At 37.3% G+C, this 24341-nt stretch overlaps 1 protein-coding gene across 14 annotated transcripts in view; it reads left to right on the top strand.

Annotated features, from left to right (window-relative positions):
- Mbnl1 (muscleblind like splicing regulator 1) overlaps positions 1-21627 on the top strand; it is a 143913-nt gene extending 122286 nt beyond the window's left edge. For 4 of the 14 annotated variants that reach the window (XM_032898328.1, XM_032898316.1, XM_032898321.1 and 1 more), the window contains 7 exons: positions 4837-5094; positions 6240-6293; positions 7166-7319; positions 12913-12948; positions 13628-13722; positions 16547-16621; positions 18272-21627. In XM_032898328.1, the coding sequence (XP_032754219.1) occupies positions 4837-5094; positions 6240-6293; positions 7166-7319; positions 12913-12948; positions 13628-13722; positions 16547-16603 (654 nt within the window). In that variant the 3' untranslated portion in view covers positions 16604-16621; positions 18272-21627. Of the gene's footprint in view, positions 1-4836; positions 5095-6239; positions 6294-7165; positions 7320-7609; positions 8477-12912; positions 12949-13627; positions 13723-16546; positions 16622-18271 lie in introns of those variants that run through there. The other 10 variants (XM_032898318.1, XM_032898324.1, XM_032898317.1 and 7 more) reach the window with 6 other exon arrangements.
- Positions 21628-24341: the final 2714 nt, after the last annotated feature.

Raw genomic sequence — 24341 nt, 5'->3', positions numbered from 1 at the left:
CATGCCTCTTTTAAACATCTAATAATATTTTCCTGGCACTTACTAATTTTTATAATTAATTTGTTTGCCCAAAAGGTTTTTAACTTGTAATTTACTTTAATATCAGGTAATTACTAACTTTGGCCTGCCTGCTCATTTCCTACTATTTTGCTAACTTTTCATTTAAATGAATATTTAAATTTCTCTTTATTTACAGTTTTTTTTGAAAGAGCAATGAAACATCTCTGAAGTTGTAGACTTTAACGTGTTGATGGCTTCGATGCTGTGCCTGTGTTCTTGTTCTTTTGAATTTGTGCAGCCTTTCCTGGAGTGACCTGAAATGGACTTAATACTTCTTTTGCTGGTCATTCCTACATACTCATAGTTAACTTTGAAGGCATGTAGTTAAATGACATATTTATACATGTATGCAATATAATGGTGCGTACTGCACACACAGTATGATGATATTATAGGTATGTTGTGCCTTCTGGACTAAAAGATGATGATGCCCACATTATAAATTAAAAAATAAAATGCCTATGAGATCTTAACAGAAATCCTGCAAGATATTTAAATAATAGAGTTTTTGTTTGTTTGTTTGTTTTAGAAAAATGAATCAAAATTTATCAATTAGTCAACTGAAACAAGCTTAAGAATGTAATTATAAACATACCTATGATTGAACCATGTGGTTCACCAGAACTTTAAATTTGGAGAACTTAATTCATTTATTGAAAATACAAACAGTTTCTTTTTATTTTTTCTTATATTCTTTTTACAATAAAAATCAGAGTCATAATCAAATTACTGATTATCAAGAATTACTTGAAGTGTTACTTTTTTCTGTTTTTTTTTTTTTTTTTTTTTGCCGTGGTCTCACTGGAACTCAGGATGTAAACCTGGTAGGCTTTTCACTGAGAGACTCCCCTGTCCCAGGGTGTAATGGTTAGAGGTGTGTGACAGCTCAGAGATTTCACCACCAGGAATGCCTTTTAAAGTTAAGGTGATCGTGAGCTTAATAGAAGTGAAGTTCTTGGAAGTTGGTCCCAAAATATTAAGGTCAACCAAGTCCCTGGCCACCGTTATGATTATTTTCCCATTCCTGCTTATATTCTCAATATTGCTGAGTTTATTGCACAGATGTGAGGAAAACAAACATGTGCCCTCTAAAGGGTCTCTTCTGAAAGGCTGTGCAGTCACTGTCCAGCTTTAAAGAGTTCTAGCGTTGGCATGACTTTCCTCAGGCCCCCCAGCTGTCACCATTTAATGAGACATGGAAATCTTACTATTATTTTAAAATATGTTTGTTACATTTTTTAAAATAAAGACTAAACTGTGTAACTGCTTATATTAGATAGATTTGAATGCTGTGTACAAGCTCTTTTCCTTACACTAATTACTACTTATGTTTTAATTGCTGTTGATACTGTTTTCATTTTCTGAAAGTCGTTTTATTTTGAATCTATAATCAGTAAAAATGACATGAAATAATTCCAAAGTAGCAAACTCCATCCGTTTTGTGCTTTGTCACATTTAACCAAGATATTTAGCATTCTGTATTCATATTTTTTTTGGAAATTGGCAGCTTTTTCGTATTGACTATTTAAAGTTTATAATTGCCCTACAAAAGATTTATGAGAAATAGTACTTATAATGTTTTTGGTGAATATTGCAGGGAAAATGCTACATTTTATATTAAAGACGACTTTTGTCCATTTCCCATTACACTGTATGATTAACCTATTTAATGTTAATGGGCAGCATAAGATTCACATTGTTCTTTTTTGATTGAATCTGATTTTGTGTATGGCTCAGACTGATCATCTCTATTGAGGGTTAAGAAATCAAACTACAGGAAATACTTAAAAATTTTGATCCACAAATTTTATTTCTACATATTTACATTAAAAAGTCATCCAAAATGCTTATTATTATATTTCCTTTGCAAAATTATTGGTAATATGAAAAGAATGGGAATAATCTCGAGTTCCACTTAAGAGTCACCCATGCTATGGCCAACGTTTGGTATCTGAGGTGAAATCAGAAATGATGACTGTGACCTCATATAGAAAATGTTGAAACTGCTAAGGCATTGCTTTCTACAAAAGGAAACCAAGTTGTCCTGTGATCACAGCCATGTAAAAATTTGTGCAGACAGAAAACTGCACAAAAGGAAAATAGATGGAGAATATTGGATTTTTTTTAATTTTGTCTATTTGGTGGTAAGTTTCTTAAGTTCTCATCCAGTTTTAAATTATGAAATTAAATACATTGAAATTCTTTAAAAATTTTAATGTAAACTACATCAAAAACGTTTGTCCTGTCTTAATGAGGTTGGTAAACCCAGACTAAAATTTCCTCAGTGTTTTCAGAAAATGAAACAGAGCAAGTCTATATTTAGCAGTCAGCAAATAAACCCCATTCCACTGGTGGTGACTGTTAGGAGAAACTGTGATTTAAAGTTGGCTTCGTTCAGTCTCCAGCATTCCAGAGTCCATCTACCATCTGCCAGACTTTCCCTGCAGGCTCTCACTCGTTAAACTTCTGCAAGAAACTTTCTCCTACACTATTTGCCTAAACTCAAAAACTGCAGCAAAAATGACCAATGGACCTTAAAATCTTAGGAGAGCCTGTTTCCCCAGTGCACTCTGGGCGGATTCCTGGTTATCAACTCCAATTAACTCTTTGTACAACACACCCTGTGTGCATTCCACCAAAGAGTGACGTGTAAATTGTAGTCCAGCAGTCCTTAAACTATAGAAACCATACGTGCACAAACAGAGCTCACCAATGCACCCTCCTTAGGCCATAGGTCTTTCTGCCGGTGTGGCAAGAGTGACACATAGTGTTAAGTCTTCTGCTGTCGGCCCACTCTTCCTCAGACTTAGGAAAGGGGATTACTGAGCACTGACTCAATAGAGAGCACACCCGGGCCTGCCTGAGCCTCATGTTGGATAAAGCTTAAGCAGGAAGGTGACCTTTCTGTTTACAGCATGTCATAGATTTAGCACAAATTGTATTCTATGGAGACGCACACTCACTGCACAGTAATGTATTATTATTCAGGGTATCTGCTTTCCTGGCCCCAGTGATTAGGTCATAGTTTGGAACAGGCTCCTGGAACCTGTGTTTGGAAGGTCGCAGAACTTCCTTTGGTACTAGCTAGGGGGAGTTGTTCTGAACTACAACTTGGTCACATTTGCTTTCTGACTTTTGAGCTGTCAGTTACACATGAGTTTTATTTGTTCCATTCAGGAAAATGAATAATATATTAATAAAACAGTCATTTGTAACTTTCTTAATTGTCTGTATATTAGTTATTCAGTATACTTTAAAATTGAATAAACTAAGTAAGACCTTTGCTGTGCTGTGGAATGCAGGTCTTCAGATAGGTGAAGGTTTCCTGTATTAATTTACAACATGTTTTTTAATATGTAGCCAAACACGAGTTCATACAATATGAACCACTTTCTATAATAATAGGATATTAATAATATAGTAGGGGCTAGGTTTAAATGTGGTCATTTTACTTTCAAAATCATAGCATCTTGTTCTTGCTTAACTAAGAAACAGATGTCCAGTGTTTGCATTTTCCTTGTTTGGGGGGAGGGTATCCATAAAGTATAAAAACTGTGTCTTTGAAGTATGTGATAAAAATTTGAGATTTGAAGCTTGAGTACAAAGGTATTAAGGTCATTCAGTGTTTTAGATTGCCCTCTGGTGGTCAAAAGTTCTAACTCCCAAGTGGAGAGACTTGGAAACTTCAATACAACTCAAACAGCAAAGGAATGGGGAAGAATCCATTTTACCTCTTCCCAGGGATCCCCACAGTGAAATTAACAGATATAAAGCAAGTACAGAGTAACATAAATGAATTTCTTTCTCCATCTGCTTTCTACAGCTACCAAGGGAATTTATAGTGCCCAAAAGTGACTCCCGGAGATATTTTGTTTAGAAATGATTTCAAGCTAAATGGTTTTGTTTTTTACTTGGAACTATTTTGTATTATCCAAAAGTTACAAGTATATAACTTCAGTACTACTTATAAATCCAGACATTTAACTTCCATTTACTATGAATTAAATGATCTATATACCTGAATCAGATTTCATTTACATTTTATTATATTTATTCTTCATTTGTCCATGTGTCCGGTCACATGCATGCGTGCCCCAGAGTGTATGTTGAGATCGAAGGATGGTTTACAGGAGTAAGTTCTGTCCTCCAGCTGTGTGGTTTCAGGAATCAAGCTCAGGGTGTCAGGTGACACAGTATCTCATGGACGCCTGCAGCTGATGTAAGCAGCTGTCCTACCAGCATCCCTTCTCCGGCTGCATGATCTCCAGTCCATGACAGTGACTTAATCTCTGTCTCTGTAATGGCTGTTGCACTTTGAAAGAATGTTTGATTGTTTTATAAAATGCTTCCTATTCGGTTTGTGTGATATTCCTCAGTTTTAACAATAGGGAGTGAAACAAATACCATCGTGTGGTGAGTCCGTTTTGGATCACATCAACAGAGTAGTGTCCCTGTGTCTCATTCTCCGTGTGTCTACTTGGTGAGAATGGTGACTGCTGACTCTCCTCACTATAAAGTCCAGACTTCCCCTCTGATTGATGAGGACACCGACACAGTACTTTTATCAGATGCTTTCCATTTGCCCAGAACACTCCACTGGAAAGGTCTTAATATTCTGATAGTAAGCACTGCTGAATGATGCCTCTGAATTACTCTAGCTTGCCCTTGCCCTCCATATACACCCTTGGTCACCAATTTGGATATTTGGGTTACTGTTTTCAGAAAGGACCTGCCTGTTCATGTTGCCTGAATCCCCTGCGTTTAATGACCCCATAGGTGTGCCGAGAGTACCAGCGTGGCAATTGCAACCGAGGAGAAAATGACTGTCGATTTGCTCATCCTGCTGACAGCACAATGATTGATACCAATGACAACACAGTCACTGTCTGCATGGATTACATCAAGGGGAGATGCTCTCGGGAAAAGTGCAAATACTTCCATCCCCCCGCACACCTGCAAGCCAAGATCAAGGCTGCTCAATACCAGGTCAACCAGGCTGCAGCAGCGCAGGCTGCAGCTACTGCAGCTGCCATGGTGAGTGGAGACAGCAGTGCCCTCCTGTCAGCAGTCAGAAAAAGACAGTAAACAATTTCTCTACTGCAAGCTATTCATCTATTAACCTCTTTCTTACGTTTTGCTGAAGATATGTTTGTTCAGGTATCCCACACAATAAATAAAGAAGCCACCATTCACAGGAGTGAGGATAACTCCTCAAATGGTTCAGCTTGCTCCTCCTCTTAGCCTAACCCCCTAAGACTCTGTCTCATTCTGGATGTAGGGTTTCTGAAATTCCTGCTTCATAAAGCACCACTTGTCTCCTTTCTGACTTAACAACACTGCCATCTCCAGTCTCTGATTTCCGTATACCATCGAGTCAGCCATTGTGCTCCTTGAGTGTGTTCCTCCCCACACCAAGACTCTGCTCTACATTTATCTTGCCTTTAATAACACCGTCTGAAACTATTTAGGAGAACAGCTTCAACAAAATTGTTTCTAAATTAGCCGCAACAATTTGAATGGTCTACTCTCTAGATAGTGTGAAGTCCTACTGTGGCATAAACATGATCTTAAAGTGCCATGGCTTGACCAAGCCATTATACAGAGAAGAGAAAAGCTGCAGCACTCAAGGAGTGTTGTTTAAAGAAAATAGGGATCATTTAGGATAGATGCTAAGTGGTTTTCTTAAGATAAACTTCAATGTGACTTAGTAGCTGAGTTTAAGGAGCCATTTTTTCTTGGCTTAGTCCGTTTTTATATACATATATAGCTTATCCTTAAATATTCATACAAAAATCATTGTCATGGCACAGTAAAATGGTCATGAGAGAGGTCTTTTCTGTGTTTGTTTATGGATACTTGAGCAAAAATACAGAAGGCAGACTCTCTCCTTTTCTCTTTCTTTCACCACCCCCTCTTTTTTTTTCTTTAGAGTATTGTTTGAAATTAACTACAAAGAGGAATTATCCTCCAATAACAACTCAATAGTGCCTTTATTGTGCATGCTTAGTCTTGTTATTCGTTGTATATGGCATTCCGATGATTTGTTTTTTTATTTGTTTTTTCTCACCTACCCAAAATGCACTGCTGCCCCCATGATGCACCTCTGCTTGCTGTTTATGTTAATGCGCTTGAACCCCACTGGCCCATTGCCATCATGTGCTCGCTGCCTGCTAATTAAGACTCAGTCGGCTGTCAAATCACTGAAGCGACCCCTCGAGGCAACCTTTGACCTGGTACTATGACCTTTCACCTTTTAGCTTGGCATGTAGCTTTATTGTAGATACAGGTTTTTTTGTTTTTGTTTTTATTTTGTTTTTGTTTTTTGTTTTTTGTTTTTGTTCTTTTAAACCGGTTAAATATATATAATCCTTTTCCTGTTTAAAGTGGTTAAGTACAATGAAAAACTGAGTGTGGTTTCCTGATAAATGAGCAGAAAGACCTAAAATGCGTACATAGATGGATATGGTACAGTGAACGACTGGACTTCCAGCAGCCCACATTCAGTTTAACTACATTGTAAAGCGTTCTAATGAAATTCTCAGAGGACAAGAAAGTGTGGTTTTCACTCTCTATTCATGTACCTGTGTGGTTAGCATGGCTTTAGTGATAGACTTCTTTTCTTTTTAACATATACAGTGCAGTATTTAAGAAGAGTTTGCATGCTCTGGGACATTTGCATGTGTCAGCAGATTGGGGCGGGCAGAGCTGGCAGGACCCAGCCAGTCACTGTACAGTTCACTATTAACAGTGCTTCTACTCCGCAGTCCTCTGGGGCTTGCACTGCAGCCTTCCTTCTTTCCCAAATGGATGGCTTCTCACAGGAAGCCTGAAGCATTATGGAACATAAAACACCTTACTCATTGTAACATGTGCTCTCTCGTTACTAGTGGGCTTTTGTTGTGGACAAAATAATGCTTCCTTTAAAGCTTTTATCTTGCTTAATTTCTTTAATTGGTTTTGTCAACTGGATTTTTTTCCCATGGGTAGTTGAGTGTCCTGCTGCTTGCTTGCTCGTGCTCCCTAACAGTTCTAGCCTACAACTGATTTTTCTTTTTTTCTTTTTCTCTTTTTACTGGTATTTGTTTTTATACTATTCACTGAACAGGGAATTCCTCAAGCTGTACTTCCCCCATTGCCAAAGAGGCCTGCTCTTGAAAAAACCAACGGTGCCACCGCAGTCTTTAACACGGGTATTTTCCAATACCAACAGGCTCTAGCCAACATGCAGTTACAGCAGCATACAGCGTTCCTCCCACCAGGTAAGGGCGTGGGCTTGCTCCTGGATGCATCTGTTATGATCTACACAGGTTCAGCTGTTAGCGCAGGTAGTACCTGCAGTGCAGGGTAGCTGTTAGTCAGAGAGAGGGTGCATGGTAAGGTAGTCGACCGGGAAGACACATTCAATTCTCTTACGTGGCTTTCCTTTAAAAATGAAAATTGGAGCTTACTGAGACAGACATGCTTTATATATTTTTGGTGTTTATGCTATTTGGAATTGAAATATTCTCTTTTTTTTCTCTTTCCTCAACACTGTTGTATGTTTGTCAAGCTGTGTTATGATGCTCTCCTGCTGTAAGACCCCTTTGCCTTCAAGATTTCACAATTTTATGAAATGACTCAATTTTGACATTTTCAACCTTTAGTTTGCAAAGTAGACAGTAAAAATTTATTTATTCTAGAGCTCTTAAAATGTGCTCTTCATATTAATTATGCATAGCTAAAATTATTCTTGTTCCTGTGCTGAAGTTGAAGTAGCCCTAAGTTCCCTTGGTGTTTTAATTTGCTGTTTAGTCATCCCCTGGTATTCCTGTTTTATGCTGAGTCATGCAGCTATGATTCAGTTAATTTTCAGTTCGGTCACATACATATACTCCATACTAAAAGCTCACTTAGTTGGCTAGAAATTTACTACTTAAATATTCTTAATTTATTTCATAAGTCTTTAAACCTTTTTTTTACCTTATGCTTTGAAATAAATCACCAAGACAGACTAATCTGTTTTTCTTTCTTATACAGTTTTATTTTGAGAACACTGAAAGAAATATATATATATATTTGATAAAAATAATTTGTTAATAGGTTAGTAATGAATGGCTAGTTGTGTGCATCAGGAATCTAGCACATTGGACTCTGGTCACAGTTTTAGACAGTCTCAGTTCTGTGATATTATAAAATGAGATAGTTTATTTTAGACTTATTAGCAAATTAATACATAATGATCGTATTAGATGTTACTGGAAAACAAAGCTTTTTGTATAGTTTATTTCTGAAAACTGACCATTTACACATAGAATCAGCTATATCACATATATTAGCTAGATAAAATATTTCATTAAAATGTTCCAGGATTAAATGATAGGCATACTCTCAAGATACATTGTTCAGACTGCCTGATAGGGGTACCTCAGGACTCATGCGGCTCCATGACCATCCTGTTGTGTTTGTAGATAGGAATGCTTGGGTCGATGCTTCCTAGGGTTGCACAGACAGACACAGCACAAACTTCTGTGTCTAGTGGTTTTTGTTCAGGTTTTGGGGACATTTGTGTACTTATTTACAAATTCTTTGACTTGAAAATGTTGGTAATTTTATCTTTTTAAAATCCTTTTAGAACTAAAGGAAGTCAGTCTTACCATAGGTTCAACTATAATCACATGTGTAATATCTTGGACAAAAATAGGTTCATTTCCCAACATCTAAATATATATATATATATATATATATATATATATATATATATATAGTATTACAGATAAGTGCAATAGTCTATTAACTACAATTTAATTTAGAAGATACACTGCATTTTCCACAGCTGAGATTTTTAGAGCTCTGAGGTCTGTGCTTCAAAAATAACTGTAGATCTGTGTGTTTAATTGAAAGCACAGTGAAGCACAGTTTGCTAACTCTGTACAACAGGCGGCCACAGCGAGTCAGGGGTTAGAGTGAAACTAACCATCCAGCTAAAAGAAAACAAAACAAACAAGCCCACATATTTAAGAAAAGAATTAGACGGACACAGCATCTGTTCATGTGCTCCACCATTCACAATTCTATCCATCCATGTGTCTGTCCATCAGCTCCCTGACCTCTCTTTCCCTCCCTCCTTCCCTTGTCTTTGTGTCTGTCTTGCCTTTGACTTCTTGCTCAGCACACATGATTACATGCCCTGTAGGGTGCTGCTAATTACACTAGAGATGCCAGGCTCCCTACCACCTGGGGGGTGTCCAGAAACAGGTAGAGAGCACGTGCTCCCTAGCCCCACAGGACTCCTTGGTTTTCCACGGTCATTCCAAAGAGCCACGTTTGGCTCAGTGCTGTGCTTGCCAAACACCTTCTCTCTTTTTTTTCTCCAACCCAAAGTTTGGCTTGAGTGTTCCCAGTGAGAAACATGGGGTCTAGTGAAGTGTAGCAGTTTGTCACTAAGTTACATGGCTCTTGAGATTCTTAGCAGAACTTTAAGGGAACTGGGCTTGTGTCTCAGTATCTGTGAGCCTGTTATATAACTACACTAAAAGGAACTTCAGAAAACAGCCCTCACAAACACCAAGCTCCATACCTCTTTCATACCCTTTATCTTATTTAAGTTCAGTGCCGTTTATTGTTTGTTTGATTGATCTTTCAGTTTTAGCTACACAGCTTCTTGTTTTATATTACTCTTCAGAATTAAGTTGATCATTAACACAGACCAGGTATAATCTAGGGCCTCTTTATGCCATAAAAAATGATTTCACCCCTTAGATATGCCAGAAGTAAGATTTTCAGTGACACTGATTTTATTTTATTTTATTTTTGCCTTAAATATAAATGAAGGCAAGTTCTAATTTCACTGGACCTGAAGGAAGTAAAGTGCATCCCTGAGAGAATTTTGAGGCCATCCTCTGGTATCTATCCTCCTCTGTTTCCTCCCTTGTGTAGCCCAAGTTCTGAGATGTTCTCCTGTTTACGTTCCATCCCCATGTCTCACTGTAACCATTACACGTTTGCAAGATCTTGAATACAAGTATCCTGGACTGAACTCATGAGCTCCTATGTAGCCTGTGCCTTAAGAATCTGCCCATGGCAAAGTGATGGGAAAGAATGGGCCTCGGGTCTAACAACTCCTGGCTCCATAGACTTCTGTGTCCACCAGCTTGAGTTTTCCGTAATGTTTTTCCCTCCTTGGAAACATATCACTTCTCTCTACCTACCATATTTCTCTCAACCAATGTTGGCAGACACTTTTTGAAAGAGGTAAACCAGTTTACTTAAAGCAACCTCTCTGTTGGCTCACGTTACAGCACTACAAGAAATAAAGAAAAGGGCAGGAAGGTGATAGATGGTGCTGTAGGTGTTTGGACCAGAGAGGCAGAGAAATCTTTAGCCTGTGGCTTTTGTTATAATCAATATAAGTATAAACATTTATAGTTTTTTTATTTATATTTAAAATATTTATAGATAATAAAAATAAGGAAACTATCAGCATATTTGAATGTCAGTTTTAATATTTTAATTGACTAATTTTAAGTAATAAAACCATATTTATTATTTTTAGAATACCTCAAATTATCTTTAAAGTCCTTTCTATAAACTTAAATAAGCAAAAATTATCATATAGACATTCCAATTAGATCCCTGACTATAACATTTTCTGTCTTCTGTTTATTTTTTCTCCTTAACATATTAGTAATTATACTTTTAATTTGCTTATAAATTATCATCCTATTTTTTATCTTCACACAGATAATTAAAATTTGAACTTAAAAGGTAATGTAATTACAGTGACACATATCTCAGAACCACACCATTCTGCTGTGCAAACATCTTTCTAGGAGAAATTGGCAGTTGATCAAATTCGCAAAAACTTTTGTTATACGAAAACCGAGGGAAATTTTAAATTGACCGTTTGTGCATCATTAGTAAATTAACCCATTGGAAATAGAAATGAATATTATGGTCATTTCAAAAATGGCTTTTGGTTTTGGTAAAAGGGTCCTACAGCACCGTGTCCATATTTGTGAGTTACTGCACCCCAGCCAGTACTTTCCTCGCTGCCTTGTGTTTATTTGCTATGAGTCCCTTCTGAAGCTGTGTGCATTGGTTACGATGATAACGAGGCTGATAACCCAAACTAAAATTCAATCAGGGAGAGTTAAGGTTTTAGAGGCTTTAACTGTATAAGGCCAGCTCACCTCCAGCATGCGCGGGCTCATTTGTGCATGAGGGGATGGAATACGGTAGGCAAACTGTAGCATCGTACTCAATTCAAAACCTATCACTTGGATAATCGTTCAATGGCTTCAGTGTCCCTTAAAGCAGCACACTCTACTGCTTCATTTTCCTTCGCCATTTCTTGTCCCGCCCTCCTGCCCTGGGAGGTAGTGCTCATTCAGAATCTAGACCCAGTGTTTAGTTGTGCTTGCTCTGTTGTCTCAAATTATATTCTGTCATTGGTCTCTTCTGTTGTTCTTGTTGCCCTTTCCCAGGTCTTTATACAGGAGTAGTAGCAAATTACAAATCTACTCAAGTGTCTTAACATGCTGTGTCCCCACAGAATATTAGCTTGCTTCCCTAGATCCAGTATTCAGTTTAATCTGGCCTCCCTGCCCATAGTCAGACACCAATAGCAGAGGAACTGCAGATGTAACTACAATGCCAGTTGAGCGATCTGCACTCCAGCTATGTTTCTCAATGGCAGTTCGGTGTGTAAAACCGCCTCTGACAGGATCAGTTGGCAGATACTTTTCTAACAAATGTTCATCACAGATGTGCTAGTATTTAAACAGGGTGTGCCAAGATTCAGAGATTTAGATCGAAATATAAAACCATTTTATATTTTAAAACTTAGACATCTAAAATAATCTTGTAGCACGAACATGTTCTCCGTATGTGAATGTAGCATGTAGTTGGTAAAAATAGGCAGGTTTTCAGTGCTTGCGTGCCAGAGAACAACAGGAGCATTTGTACTTAGTTCTCACGTTCAGACCACTGGGACTAATGCCTCACTTGAGACCTGTGCATCCTCATTATCTCCCACTCAGGGTCTTATGGAAGTCTAATTAGCAAATTCTTGCCTTTGAGTTTTTGTAAATATTGGCTAATCCAAGAAGTCTTGTTGGTCTAGCAGTGAAAAGCAGTCTCTTTTGCCAGATACCAACAGATAAACTAGTTTGAGATTCCTAAGAAAATATGCTTCCCCACAATACATTTTCTGCATTTGAATTCTAAACTAAAGAAATGAATTTTCACTTTTTTGCATACTGTTTGTTTATTGCTTCATAGCTCTCTAAATAAAGCTTCTGTCTAGATGGTTACAGCTTTGTGTGTGTCTGTATGCTTGCTGCTACAGTGAGCAGAGGAACAAAGCCCAGGAGTTAACATGAGTTTCTGTTCACTCCATTGTCCAGCCAGTTTTGTGCATTGAAGTTTTTAGCATTTTATTAGTAAATATTATTTCTAATTATTCAGTTTATTTAGTCTAGAGAAAACATTAATGTATTCTTGTGTCACATTTGGAAGTAGCATAGCAGTGAGAGAGCTAGCAGCTGGGTCAAAACCAAAGCATTACAGAATTTCTTCTAAAGAATTAAATAGGTGTAAATTTTCTTGAGAGTGCTCTATTTGTAGGCAGCAGTTAAGAGAAACAAAGTATACCAGCACACAGTGAGCTGGCTTTCACTCTTCCCTCGGGACTAGTTCTAACCGACCACTGTGCTACTGTGTGATTTGATCGTGCTGACATGTACATGCCACTGTTCCCAGAATAACAATTTTTCTTCTTTGTTCAAATGAATTTTCTAATTACACGTGTGATGGGATGTTTTAATTCTTTTCCCTTTTCAAATCCACCTTCCTGTTGCAATGCATGATGGGCAGGCTCAATATTGTGCATGACACCCGCTACAAGTGTTGGTAGGTGCCAGCTTTGTTTCTTGATTATCTTAAACCTATGGTGCATCTCACAGCCCCTCAAAATCCACTGCTAAGTTTAACTTTTATCTATTGGGCAAGTCCATTTCCTTTTTACTAACACTTGTCAATTAAATGTCATTTTCTATTTAATTGACATGGTCCCACATAAATGTTTTCTTTCCACACAAGTTTCCTTTAGTCACTATTAGTGGATTTTGATTGGACTATGAGTTCTGGTATATAAAAACAAGTCTATCTCATAAAAGTAATGATTGTATATTTTCATAATAGTGAATAATAAAAAATAACTTATTCAAATGGATAACTGTTCAAAGTAAATACCTATATTTTATTTTATACTCTAATGTCTATAAACACTATATAAAATTCTTGTTTTTTAACTTAGCAAATTAAGCCTGTTTGTGTCAATTTTCTTGATTTAATGGTAACAAGCTTTTCCCCCCTTTTTTTTTCTCTTCCATCCCTCCCTTCCCCTGCTCTCCTTGGAATGTTGTCCTGCTTTGCGCTGTGTTTGCATGCCACTCGCTGGTGATGATGTCCTGTCACATGGCTTCTCGCTATGATCAATACCATGCCCAATGATCTCCTCCATGTTGCCATGGTTTCCATATTGCTACACTCTTCTGTATGTTTGCTTATATGATTTTCCCTCCGAAAGTTCCCATGGTGCACGGTGCTACGCCAGCCACTGTGTCCGCAGCAACAACATCTGCCACAAGTGTTCCCTTCGCTGCAACAGCCACAGCCAACCAGGTTTGCTAATTTACAGCTTTGTTTCTTAAAAACCAACTCTAAGAGGGCCAGTTCAACAGCGTGAACGTTAGCACATGCATCTCCCCTACGCTCAGTGGGAGTCGTGTGTATGGGAGAGCTGTAGAGGGTGCTTTCATGAGCATGGGTTTTCAAAGATACCTCTTGTTGGCCTACACATTCTCTTTATGACTAGCAGCAGATTCCTTTTACGCCATTTGTAAATGCTCCAAAGTTTTCGCAGCTCTTTTTCTGAAGCTACTAAACTGATATTTACACAAGCAATTCTCATTTTCCTTAACTAATCTGTATTTTGGCCAACCAAAATGAAAGCAATTATGATATTATTAAAGCATCTGAAATATATATTTTTAGTTCTTTCCTAAATACTTCATAAAAAAAGAAAATATATAAATGCATTTCTATGCCACAAATGACCACTCTTGTAAATAGTTATTTTTATATAATTTTAATAAGCAAATTGCTTACTAAAATTAATTACTTTTATATATAGCATCGTTCAGCTATGATTCTTGCTGTTTTAAATGAAAAATGAAATTAAGGTCTCTCATTTCTACAATTAACCTGCATAAATGTTGGAGGTATAGAAAAGATAAAGAAATTATGTATGATAAGTAAGTTACCCTATACTCAGTTAAAGTGTGGAGGAAAAGAACATGCAGATATCACCTATATAAATTTAAGTTACATGGGAAAGAATGGACTATTTAAAGTAAAATGGTCATTTAAGGTATTTAAAATTCAAAAATGGCATTACTTCCACCAGCATTCTCTGAATTTTCTTTAAAGAAAATATTTTCTAGATCTGAACTAATTAAGCTCACATTTTAGAATAAATCTACCCTCAACTATGCAGATGTACATGTTAGGATAGCATAGTTCAGTAGGGTTGGTGATGTATGAAGGGCATTAAAACAGGTTACACATGGCCCAGTGACTGAGGTTACATGGAGCCTGGTGAGAGTAGAGAGTCCTTGTCACATGGACTTAGTGTAGCGCCCCTGGGACAAGTGCACCCACTGTGGTTATTATGAGGAACAGACAACTTTTCATTTGTTCAATATATCATTTTTGATGAATTTTCAGCTATTAATATAGTCATTAATAACTTTTAAGAACATAATTCCAAATGGATTTAATTTTCAGTTTCAGACAAGCCTTGAATACTTCTTTGAAAAAAATAGTTTTTCAGACATACAAAAATACACTTGGATTTATACAAACACCTAAGATTCATTTATAAGAACACGAGTGTGTACATATGTGGCATGATAGTTGGCTTAGCAACAAAATATAGACGGACTCAGTACAGTCCATTTATGGTGCACGTGTGTGTCCTATATGACTATAGAATTGCTGGTGTAAGCACAACAATAGCAAAGCAAATTCAACATGCCCTTGGCCACTTGGGTTGTAAGGGACACTTTACTTCTTGCATTGTGCTGTGATCATTTCATGCATAATTCTTGGGTCTTCATACTATTACTATTTTACAAGCAAAGAAAAGAAAATGGATATATATATATACATACATATATTATATCTACATATACATACATATGTATATGCCTACAGTATATTAGCAAGGCTGGAAATAGCTCATGCCACGAAATTCAGCCTGCATGCATGCAGAAGTTTCTAGCTGGCCCTTCATCTGCATTGGGTGGTGTTGAAGGTCCTGGTATGTTCCGACAGCCCCATCCTTGATGCTTCTACACTGTTGGGTACAACATCCCGTCCTGCCGCAGCAGGAACAATGGTATGAGAGCTTCATTATGCTTGCAGCACATTTCTGTGCCATTTGCCAGTACTGTAAAACTGTAAAATGTCAGCTAAGAAACAATTAAAAGGCACATAGTGAAGTATAGTTTTTAGTAGATCGAGATAGTTGAGGATATTAAAATTAAAACAACAAAAGCCTTCAGGAATGTGAGTTCAGTGTTCCCCCAGCAGACTTTCTGAAGTGGTCTTAGTATCTTTGTACAGAATAAGTTTAAACACACTCACCACTTGCTTTGCTCAGGTTCGCACAGCCAGAAACAAATCAGTGTTGGTAAAACCAGTGTCCTCAGTCCTCTGCTACACTCAAGCTGTGGGGTTACCTCTCCCATTTACCAGTCTTTAATTGGAGCTTGAAGGAGAATCAAATCACAAGTTCAATTTCCTGGCTCTTGTGTATTGGAAAAAGTAACCTCTGTACCAGTTTCTTTTTGTGTTTTTCTCCGGCTGTCTGACTACTTGCCTATTTCAAATGCAATGAAATGTGTAGTAATGCTGAAGTCTGCTCAGGAGAAAACCCGTTCTCTTTCCAAGTTATTTTTTAATTGCTGTTTTGTAATTCACACCTGGTATTTTTAATTTGAGGCAAAAGTTAAACACTGATCTGAATGAAGTGTTAGAAATTTGCTTTCACAAAATTAGGCAAGACATTTTTTATTCTTGATCTCAGTATTTCTGCTAAGAATTTGAAACTACGGGGTGTATGCGTGCAAGTGTGCGTGTGTAGGCCAACAAAAAGGGCTTCTTTTAACAACTGCTCTGCATGAAGTTTTGATAGCTGAATTCTCTTAACTTCCTAAGGACTGGTAACATTTGTAGAATAGTGTTTAACATGAAGAGTACAAGCAGTGAGTTACTTCTCTGGCATTCGCATTTACATTAACTTAATGTCATGTTGACCAGATGAGGGCTGTCACTTCACAGCTGAATCTCACTGTTTTTATAAGTTTAATATTAAGATGTTTTCACCTCTTGGTGGTTGGCTTGCTTGCATGGATCATTCATTAAACAATTTTTTATTTGCTAGATACCCATAATATCTGCCGAACATCTGACTAGCCACAAGTATGTTACCCAGATGTAGAGCTGTCGTCACAAAACAGTAAGTTTATTATGCAATGTAACCACTCTATATTTGTGGTTGGAATATGTTAATATTTAAAATACAAAATATTGAAAGACAATGTATTTTGAGTTTTTATTTCATATTACAAATAAATATAAGCACAAATAAAATGTAGCAAAGGTAATTAGAAGACATGAGTTAAGGCTTCATGAGCTTACCTTAAAGGTGCCTTAAAGCCACAGACCAGGATTTTGGGCTATATGGGAATTCATTTTCTGCTGCAGTCTTCCCACACTGGTGTGAAAACAGTGAATATATAAATAAGTGGATGTGACTGTACCTCAAGGAAATGCTTGTTTTCAAAATAGACAGTGGACTGGATTTGGCTCAATAGGCAGTTATTTGGAGACTCGGCATAAGCTATTATTTTATTTTAACTATTATTTCACTCATTCCTATATAAGAATATATACCCACCTCATCTCATGTATGACTGTATACAATACAGTATACAGTAGGGAACAACACTCCATCCATGTCTTTATTTGGAGCTCAAATCAACTATTTATCATTTGAATACTTAGTGCTTCAAGACAGCTAGTCTGATGACTAGAGTTCAGATGCTGCTGCTGTTCCTCTCAGGGGCGTAGGGGCTTCTGCTTGCTTTCCATAGCATTGTTTCCAGTACCTGCAAAGTTGGCTAATTTCCATCCATAGAGCACAGATGTATTCAACATATACAAACTGTAGTTAGATCATGCAGTTAGAAGCATGACAAGAACTTACATTTTTCCATGTACAAAGAGCCATTTAAAACTCAGTCCTGTCAGTGGGCAGATGATGGTTCTTTGTTGCTTCCTTTTATTTGCTCGATGACATATTTGCAAGTAAGGTTTGGCACTGCTCTGTGTTAGTTTCCATGTTAGTGTTTTAATGATGTGAATGATCTCACAACAATCGGAGGACTCGGAATGAGCTTTCTTTGAGGCAGAGGTGCGAGAGCTTCTCTTCTCAGTAGTTATGAAAGAAGGCATTTGGATAGCGAAGGCTTGTGTAAGAGACCCTGACATGGGGACAGAACACAGGTCAGGTCTGCAGAAGTAGTAAAAAACAAGGGAGGAGAATCCATAGCAAGAGCCAGACACATAGGTTCCAGAGGAGAGAGAAAGGAGGCCAGAGGGTGAGAGGCATTTACAGAAGAAATGAGCCAAAAGTGAGGAGCCCTGCCAAAGATATATTGCAGTTGACAGTATTTAAGTAAACCTTTGTCCATTTTGAAAGCTCTGTCAGAGTTCTGGTCAGGCAGGATGGTACATACCTTTCATCCCAGCATGTGGTAAGCAAAAGTGAATGGATTTCTGTGAATTCAAGGACAGCCTGGTCTACATAACAAGCACCAGACTAGGCAGGATATACAGTAAGACCCTGTCTCAAAAAAAGAGAGGGATAAAAAACAGTTCCTTCAGAGTTGGTGAAGCACACACAAGTTGGAATAAGCACACTACTTTGTTGGTTACAAAGTTTAGAAGGAATTTTGGTCAGCATGTTGTCAGCATATGAATCACAATGTGTGTGTGTGTGTGTGTGTGTGTGTCTGCATGTATGTGGTATATGTATATTACTATATATTGAAAAATGTTTTAAGTAATTATATGTTCTAACAAAGTGTCTCTTTTCCTATTCTAGATCATACAAAGAGGAAAGGACAGTGTGCTTGATTAGAGTAAGGACGACGTCATTAGCCATATTGTATATACCGTCAAGCAACACACACAAAAATCCCTCAGCCACAAGACATCCACATATTGCATGTTAACCAGAAGAAAAGACAACATGGGAACCTGCTGCACACTGTTGCCTACACACTTTGTACATCCAATTGGTATTTGTGCTGAGGTGATATTCCTATCTAAAACAACAACATTGTCTTTCTTTTGTAGCACAGAGTTATGCATTAAAATATGCATACATAATTAGTTTCCTATATATTCATGCCATCTTGAAAACACAGACTATGGTGTAACCATGATTCTATTATGTATTGGTACGTCTGTAGACCAAGATATAATTTTTTAAAAATAAGTTTATTTCTTTCAAGGTTTACAAGTAACAAAGGTGCACCTTGTATTTAAAATCGCCATTAGAGCTGAGAGCGCGCATGCACAGTCATTTTTGTTTAAGAGTAATATTTTTACTGTAATAGATTGTAAGACATGGTGAGGGAGGGATCTGACAGAGATGAATGTGCCAAGCAAAACCACAACTGTGTATATTTTAAAGCACATCATGGCTTTAAGTACCATGTTGTTAAGGATTCTCATGAAGTGCCATAGACTGTACATCAGATTAGAGTATTATTTCTTCAGTGTTATTGTTTTCGGAGCCACATTCTGTTGCTTATTTGCTAGAACTAATCAATCAAAGGGCACCATTCTTTTCTTTTTTTTTTTTTTTGTTTTTGAAACCAAAGCTGTCTCAGAAATGGCCAATTTAACTCTACAGTAACAATAGACAGCACAACACAAACTCAATACAGATAACCTTTCACATACTGGAGATATATATAATAGATATATGAAATTATTTTAATGCATTGTAGTGTAATATTTATGCATACTCTACTATATAACATGTTATTCAAAAGGGATATGCCATTTCTGAGACACAATAACAAAAAATGTTTGAGGAAATTATTTTGCTTCTATTTATAGCCTCTGTCAAAAGTCAAAAGACTATAAATGCTTTGCAGAAATGGGTTCACGTTTGCGTAAATGCTTCATCACAGTCACATTCAAAATAGTGACTCTAAACCAAGAGAACAGCACTGTCATCAGATGCATGATAAACCAAAATATGAAAATGGGAAATGTTTAATTAACCTAGTAATTGGGTGGGTTAAGTACATGGGTGAATTTTATATGTGATTCTTTTGTTCAGATTAACTGCTTATAGCCTTAGAAAGCCTTTTAAAAATTTTAAAATAGATGTGCATTCAGTTTTTAAGAATGGATTCATCCAAAGGAATTCCCCTTTTTGTGGTTTGGATGTTACAGCTAGTAAAGGATATTTTTGCTCTGCTCAGCAGTTCTAGAAGTCGCTGAGTAGGGGCCAGGTCACTGGCAGTGCTAGTGTGGGATGGGAGAGGTGAGAGTTCTGTTATAGAACTTTCCATACTCCCAAGTTTACTGCAAGTTTTTACGCTTGAGAGAGACGCTTTCTAATATAAGACTGATGTGTTGATTTTACTGATTGTACTGTACATCTATTAAAGCCTTAGATTATTACATTACGGGTTGGAACCCATACCAATGTAATTTCAATCGTGTTAAGAGAGTAATGGTGACTTCACATGTTATTGTAGTTAGTTACATTATAGAATATTACTTATTTTTCTTGTTAAAATGTAGTTTTTCATTTCCTACATTTCTTAGATTTTCATTTTCTATTAACAGTTGAATACCATTTCAGTTTTTAGACTATTGTTTTATTAGATTTTACCAATGAATTTTTCAAAATACAAAAAAATTAAAGTAGTTTTTTCTTCATAACATAATCAGTTTTAAATTACATGTAGTGTCATATGAATATCCATATTATTGTCAACTAAATGATTTATATTTTACTGATTTAATATTACAGTGTAAGAATGTCAGTCATTGTTCTTGTCTAGTTTTCATTAAAAGAACAAAGATCTTTTATATGGATATCTTATAAATATATAATCATTGCTAAGTAAGAAGTTAAGTTGTTGCTATGGCAACAATCCTGGCAGACAATTGAGTAATATTTTGATGATTTATTTTGTTTGTAATTAGTTATTATGAGAAGATCTAGATCCTAGATATTAGAATAAAATTTATTTTCTACTGTATCCATTTCAAATGTTAAAGTATTGTTTAATATTTTTGAAATCCCTGAATATCAGGCCTTGTTATAAATAAGCTGCATAATCAATAAATAGAACAAGGGACGTTTTGTTGATAATCCAAATACTCAAAGTTTACGTGAGGAGAATTTTAGCGTGTGTGCAAACTCTTGAGGGTTGATGATGCTGCAATTTAGCATGTTGGGAAGTCTAGAGAGAAGGTTGACTTTTTGCACTTCTGTATATAGTCAAAAGAGAGAAACCTGTATAATAGCAAGATCTTATTTTGAATAAAAACGTCTATAATTACAAGGAGTTTTGTTAAGGCTAATGAAATGACAGACTGAGCAAAATTGCTTGCAAAAGTGGCACAGAGTTAGCACTCCATACCCTTCAAACACGTTGCTTTGCTTTTTGTGGACAGCTTGTAGTTTGCCAGGATTTTTCAGGTGGAAAGATTTGCCATCCTTCCGAGATCTCATGACTGACAAAACTCCATTGGGCCAAATCTGCCTGAAGATCATTACCAAAAAATAGCAGGTACTTCAGCCACTAAGACGAAATCGTGGATCAGATATTCCTTACATTGTTTTCAAAACTACTGCATGTTTAAAACTTCAACAAAAAGAGAGAAAGAACTATGCTAAGGACATATATTATTCAGATCGATATCTACCAATTTCAATGGTTTAATGTTCACAAAATGAAATCTTCAAAACAACTATTGACTTTCACAAAATGTAAACCATAAGCAGGCAGACCAGACAGCACACCTGTAGTCGTTCTGTGGTTGTTTTAACCGCTTTAGAGCTTGTTCTTTCCGCAGGTGAAAACAAACTCCAAATTTCACAGTTTTAATTTCCAACTCAGAGCACTCAAAAGAGCAAAATGTGACAATGGCCACTTGTTTAATGACCTGGTTGCCCAGCTGCCCCTCCAGCTGGCTACTGATGTTGCACTTACCAGCAACCCACACTTTCATCTGCTGAAAGGACAATGTGCTCGGCTTTACTATTATGTAATCACAACTTACTTTGCTTGTAGTTGCTTACAATTATGTATTCTGTCTAGGGCTGCGATTTGTTTTATGCTTACTTTATTATTACTGCAGTAGTTGACTTTGCTGTATGGAAAAATAAAGTGAAATTGCCCTAATAAAACTTCTCTTTCTTAAGTATATTTGTGTATGTGAGATTGAGTAGTAAGTTATTTCTGTGCATTGCACATCATCTTGTACATCTTTATGAACATAGCCATGTATAAAATTTCTGGTTTTAAAGGATTGCAACAAAGGCAGTGAATACTTTTTGGGCAGTCATCTCTGGGTGCTGAGACACTAAACTGACTATATCACTGATACTTGACCAGTCTTTCTAAGAAAGCTCAGCTCTCTTCTCCACTAATGCTCTAGTACTTTAAGTGATATGTGAGAAGTGTGTGTGTGTGTGTGTGTGTGTGTGTGTGTGTGTGTGTGTGTGTGTGACTCATTGTATTTGAATGAACTTTAATTTGAAGTCATAATAGCTGGTGATACCTGGTATCCTGTACCTGGTAGCTATGAAGAACAAAGTTTTAATGTAAAGAAATGTGTATTCCTTCATTTAGTTTTATTATGTGTTCACTCTGACCCTTAGATACTTATGGATGGGACAATTTTTTCAAACTGACTGCTCACATGAAAATTGATTCCTTTTAATTTCCAAACTTATTACAAAAAATAATGATGATGATGAATGTGCTGTCATAGATGTGTTATAGATGACAGTTCTATTACTTGTTTGAGTTCTCTCAGACATTTATGTTATTCTTAACATATGCAACTACTGTGCATGGCATTCATCAAAAGGAGAAAGGTTTACAGTTTTTTTTGAATACCATAAAGAACTGGTTCTCCAGTTCATCTTTCTGGTACCTTTGGATTTTTGTTAAAAATTTACCTTATTCTTTTACTTTCATACATGTTTTTCTAACTGTATAAGTATATGCCACATGTGTGTGGATGCCTGTGAGAGCCAGAAGACGATGCCAGATCTCTTGGAGCTGTAGTTGCAGGCAGTTGTGGGTACTGGGAGCTGCATTCAGGCCCTCCTAAGCATTGAGCCCATCTATCCAGGCTCTATTTCAGGTGTCTTTTAATTGATGAAAATACTACCACAAAAATCCACTGTAATATTGACATTACTCCACATGAAGCAACAATAGTTGAACACACCTGAAAATATTACATGTACTATTTTTCCTTTTAAACACATCATTCAGAAGGAATTTTTACTAGAGAAGTCCTCAGCTCATGGGATGGGACCCTCTGCAAGGTACCAGCTCTTTCTTACATGGGAAAAGTAAACTCATTTGCTATGTCCATTGCTTCATCACCCACCCAAAGGGTGGGTGCTTTGGACTGGCCCTGCTGCTCAGCAGTATATAACTGTGCATAATCTTTCTGAGACACTGAAATGGTAGCTTCCTTCATACAGCTAGGCCTCTGCACAGGAAAAAGGAGCCTGCACAGCAACACAGTGTTATTTTTCTGTTTGATATAACTCCATTCACGGAAGCATCTCAGGAGCAATCACTCTAGCACTTGAGGTGGTCCACTATACGTTTGGGGACATATCTGTGTTATAGTGGTGCTTAAGAATTTATAAATATTTGAAAGCTTATGAAATATTCATTTTAAATTCAATCTGAGTGCGTCAAGATGTCTCATTGAAATGACTTTATTGTGGCCTTTATTGAGGATGGTCTTTACCATCCTCAGCCACCCTCTGGCACTGTTTCCACAATGGATTCTAGTGCCAGAAGCAGTGAAGGTGTTCGTTACCAGGACATGTTTGCCCAGGGCCACACTGAATCACAGTCCCACACTTCAGTTCTCAGGAGGCAGCCAGCAGCTATCCCAGGCCTGTGTTTGGGACACCAATAAGGCTGTGTCCACGTGTGGGCTGGTGCTCAGTATCTCTCATTCCAAAGCCTGCTGTCAAACTCCCTTGTGAATGGAGAGATGGGGATGAGCCAGTGAGGCTATGCTTATCTTATCAAAGACTGATAAGAATTGAACCACAGTAGGATGGTGTCATAAGAGGTTTGCTGCTATGTTGGGCACTGACAACTTTCTTTGGCTACAAACTAAAGCCACACTACAGTGGTTAAAATGAGGAGCTTGCAACAGGAACATCTGAGCTTACTTCATGATGCTTTAAGGTTTTGATTGAGATAAATTTCTTCAACTTTCTATGACAGTTTCCAGCTTATGAATTTAGGAGCAAGGGTACAAACATTGCAGGAGGGTTTAGTAGTTTCTAGATGTTTCTCAGGAATTATTTCCAGGATCTCTAAAGCACAGCTTCCCCAGACACCTGCTTTGATAGGGAAATAATTCTTAGGATAACATCTAAAATGCTCTAGTGGGTGCCTAGCATAGAGCAAGTAATGAAAATGTTAACAGGCAATTTTACTGCATCTGTTTTGCAAAGCCCTCCCCCACTTGCATCCAATCTCACACTGCTGACTGCTATTCTCTGAACCCAGCAGCAATCTCTCTACCTATCTAGTTACCGTGGTTGGTCACTGCCACACCAGTTTCATACACATCCCAGCTCTGTAGCAGGCCCCGTGCATCCCACCACCACACTCTCTTGAACTCAAGTTGCCACTCAAAAGAACACACCACATAATAACTTCTGATCTAATTGATAAGATATAATTTGCCCATTTAGACAGCAGAAAACCCTTACACATCCATCCCTTAAAGGTAGTCATAAGACCCTGTATCTATGTGCAGAGAAGAATCTTAACATTTACTGCCATGTTCTCCCAGCTCCACTCCTCACTCTGGCTTTCTCTCTCCTCTTCTCCCTCCCTTCTAAAACCTCTGTTCCTGCCTCCCTTCTT

Source organism: Rattus rattus, chromosome 3, assembly GCF_011064425.1.
Source record: "Rattus rattus isolate New Zealand chromosome 3, Rrattus_CSIRO_v1, whole genome shotgun sequence".
NCBI lineage: Eukaryota > Metazoa > Chordata > Mammalia > Rodentia > Muridae > Rattus > Rattus rattus.
This window is presented reverse-complemented; position numbering and strand designations above follow the sequence as displayed.